The 4,031-nt window shown below is 55.7% G+C and overlaps 1 protein-coding gene across 1 annotated transcript in view; it reads left to right on the forward strand.

Annotated features, from left to right (window-relative positions):
- The first annotated feature begins 678 nt into the window (after positions 1-678).
- The window catches only part of LOC102427386 (zinc finger protein 883-like), a 17,483-nt gene continuing 14,130 nt past the window's right edge, over positions 679-4,031 (forward strand). The window contains exons 1-2 of the mRNA XM_006103372.3: positions 679-683; positions 1,588-1,757. Of these exons, the coding sequence (XP_006103434.2) occupies positions 679-683; positions 1,588-1,757 (175 nt within the window). The remainder of the gene's footprint in view (positions 684-1,587; positions 1,758-4,031) is intronic.

Raw genomic sequence — 4,031 nt, forward strand, 5'->3', positions numbered from 1 at the left:
CTGAGGGCAGGACGGAAAGAAACTCTGAATTGGCTCAGTGCTGGGAGGGACCTGCCATGGAGTAGAAGATGCAGGCCCAACAAACTGCTCACTGCTCTAGATGCTACAGCTTTCCCCACTTGTGAACATGCAAGCTTCCTGTTCTGTGTTTAAGTTACTGCTGCTTGAATCAACTCACTTCTTGGGAACAGGATCCTGGCACTTCTGTGGATCCGTAATTCTGTACTCTTCTTCCTTTATTGTATGTAAGGCACTGGACTTGTCTCTATAAACGGAGGTGAAAGAAAAAACAGACTTGACTCAAAATTGACTCACTGGCCCAGGCTGGGAACTGGTGGAGAAAAGCCGGCATTTTTCTGGGACTCAGACATCACAGTGCTCATGACCATCATGATCATGGAGTTGGTAATAGGGAGATGGAAGCACGTGTCGTGGGTCTGGGAACCCTACATGTCGACAAGACCTGCTGAAGCATCTAGGAACAGGCTGTACATCATCTCAGGAGAGCAAACCTTGAACCATCTGAACCTCAGCTCAGAAATGCCTGGGCCTTGACAGGTCAGACCCTGGTTCTCTTGCTTGAAAATGATTCTGCTGGGTTGAGGCAGCTGCTCAGGCTCCTTCGGCCTTGAAGCTGATGAGGTCCCACCTAATTCGAGGGCTCTTCTGAGAGTCACCATGAAGTGAGCAGCCCGTGAACAGTGATGGCTCACAAACCGCTGGGCCCCTGACTGCTGACCTTACTCTGCTCCCAGTATCTGTGGTTCGGCGTATGTTCTTCTAGTCTGTGTTCTCCTCTTCCCACAGCCCTGCTGCTGGGCCTTATGCTAGAGCACTTTCCTGTCTGGCTCTGACCGACCCCCCACCCCTAGGCACACAAACTCATGGAGCGCAGGCCCCACAACCTTCCCCGGGCTGCGGAAGATTCCGCTCGGAGCAGACCCAGGAAGCCTGCCAACTCCCTGGCCTCCTGCAGACACTGTCTAATGCAGAACCATCATCAGATCATCCTCCTGGTACCAGGCCCTGCTCTTCTAGAGAGCCCATTTCAGGCCACAGTCATTTCTACTCTAAAACTATAGTGTGGTTTTCCATGTAAACCATCCTTGGTAGGTGGTGTGCCCTTTGTACACAACGTTGGAGAACAGTGAAACAGCACCGTGACCTTGGGGGCTGGGCCAGTGCCCCTGTGGTCACTGTGACCAGGTCTCTGTCCCTCATGTCCAGCCATTCCCGATCACAAGCAAGGACAGTCTAGCAGCACAGCACCAAAGGGTGAAGACCACCCTGGACCCACCAGATGCATTCGGATTACCTGACGTCCAAACCACAAGGTGTCCAGCACCCAGCCTCTTCCTCCTGCCTCATCTCTGGCAGCTCCCTCAGACTTGCTGGCCAGCATCTCTTAAACACTCACTCCCAGTGAATCCCAATCATTAGTGAGACATGGATGCCTTCCACAGCTGAGCGCCGCCTGCCCCAGCCTTCCGTTCTGCACTGCCTGTACTTCCCTGCACACAGACCACACCACGCTCCAACTTCACCTCCCCCGCCTCCTGCTCCACTGGACAGCCTTGTCCCATCCAGGTCAGCAGCAGAATTCCAACTCCCACCACCTGCTGCCTTCTCCGCCTCCACGGAGCTCCTCACATCTACCTGGTGTGCACACAGCTCTGCTCACAGCCCATCACGTCTCCTGGATCCTGGCCATCGGGTCACTGGTTCTGCGGGCCTCACGGGGCCTACACCACAGCCAGGTGTGTGTCCTGTTGGCAGAGGGAGGACAACCACGGCACACCCACAGCCCTCCTCCAGCCCATCAAGGGAAGTCAGACACAGGAAGGGCTCAGCCTGGGAGCTGAATTCCTTCCCTTGGTGCCCCTGTCATGTTTTTAAATTGAACTTAATTCTAAAAGCAGATGGAGAATTGTCTGGCAAAGGGCAGTGTCTTTGAAAAGCCAACAAAAGCCAAACGCCCCTCCTTGCAGAAATCGAGCCCCATTCCAGGAAACAGAAGGATGCCCTGGCCCTGTGTGCCCTCAGGGTGTGTATGATGTTGAACACTTGCTCGAGGCCTCCCTCCAGCTCTTCATTGAGGGTCTCCAAGTGCTGGCTGCTGGCCTTTTCCTTCTGTAGTTGCATCCCCAACTCTTCCGCCTGCGGAGCCAACGACCCCGCCCACAGTCAGGTCACAAAGTGAACTTGGCTTTAAAGCAAACCCCACACCCGTCACCCCATGGGTCACCAAGCCCCCGGCTCGCCCATGTGTCCCGGACACCACCCAGCGTTACCTCCTTCCAGAGCTGCTAGTTCTCCTCCTGCAGCTCCGTGCACTTGACGCTGCTCTCCTGCAGGGCCAGGGAGGCGCCCCCAGCTCCTGGACTGTGCCCTGGAGCGTCTGGTTTTCTTCCTCCAACGCCAGGATTCGGATGGAGGCTGAAGAGCAAAGTGGAGTCAGAGCTCAGATTCCAGGAGCTCCGCTTCCCCTCTCTGCCCCCGGCCCCGAGACGGCCCTCCCCTCGAGCCCTAGGTCTGAGGGGCTGAGGCTGGGCAGCTGGGTGCCCTCCCTTTTTCCCAGGGTGCTCTTGCTGTGAGCACCTGAGGGTTCCTGAAGCCGTTGTGGCCCCTCTGCTGGCTCAGCTCGGTTTGTTAGGGGAGCCCCGAGAGCTTAAGAACAAAGGTTTCCTTGGAGGTGCTAATGCAAAACTTTAAGACGATGGAACCACTTTACTAATTCTAACCGGACTGTCTATTCAAGGATTTCAGAGACTCACAGAGACGGCAGAGTGATGTGTGGTCTGTGCCAGCCCTCAGAGTGGGGGCTCTGCTGGGGGGCGGCAGGCTCGGTCCTTGACCAGCATGTCTGCGGGTGGAGAGGCTCTGGGCGGGTGGGCCCAGCACTGCCAGCCCCGGGCCAGGTCCTTCTGGTGGAGAGTTCGTTGTGCGATTTCACGATGGCACGGAAGAAAGAATGAGACAGGAGAGATAAATGGCTTGAAGTCCAAACGAGATGAAAACCTAAGGAAGACACAGAAAAGGGCAGATTTCCTCTGTTGGTCCGAATCAGCGGGAACGCAGAACAGAAAGGGGAGCACAAACCCGAGAAGAACGGGGGTTCCCAGTCCCTTCCTGCCCCAGGAGGGGCGTGACTGTAGGTAAAGGAACGGGTGAGGGTCCAGGCGCTCCCTCACCTGTCCCTCCAGGGCCACATCCTCAGCCCGGGAGCCTCCTCACACTGCACTGCTGCTAGGGCTGCACCCCACCTGCTTCCTCCCCCACCCCCATTCCTGGGGCAGGAAGGACCTGGAGGGGACGCGGGCTCTCATGGCCCCACATCACACAGGACCTTCTCATCGCCCAGCAAGGATGCGGCACAGACCCTGGAGCCACAACAGACTGAAGACCCCGAGGAGCATGGAGCTCAGCAGGGGAGCAAACGCACCTTCGTGGCCCCAACTCCAGCTCAGTGCTGACCACACACAAACACGCATGCTCTCAACACACGAAAACATGCCAAAGGCTGTGTCCCGACAAGGCTACAAAGGACACTAACCGCCTAAAACTCCACTAAGTCACAACCTGAGCTCATTCAAAGTGTATCTGTGCAGCCTTCGCTTAAAAAAAAAAACACTTTTGCTCTAACCGGTGTGGCTCAGTGGATAGAGCGTCAGCCTGCGGACTGAAGGGTCCCAGGTTCGATTCCACGCATATCCCCAGTGGGGGGTGTGCAGGAGGCAGCTGATCGATGTTTCTCTCTCTTGGATGTTTCTAACTCTCTATCCCTCTCCCTTCCTCTCTGTAAAAAATCAATAAAATATATTTTAAAAAAATAACACTTAAAAATTGGGGTGACCCCGATGAGCGAGGCACAGTCGTTGGGTGTTGACCTATGAATCAGGAGGTTACAGTGCAATTCCAGATGAGGGCACAGGCCTGGGTTGCAGGCTCCATCCCTAGTAGGGGGAGTGCAGGAGTCAGGCGAGCAATGATTCTCATCCCTGGTGCTTCTCTCTCTGTCCCTCTCTCTTCCT

Source organism: Myotis lucifugus, unplaced genomic scaffold (assembly GCF_000147115.1).
Source record: "Myotis lucifugus unplaced genomic scaffold, Myoluc2.0 scaffold_482, whole genome shotgun sequence".
In the NCBI taxonomy this organism is placed as follows: domain Eukaryota; kingdom Metazoa; phylum Chordata; class Mammalia; order Chiroptera; family Vespertilionidae; genus Myotis; species Myotis lucifugus.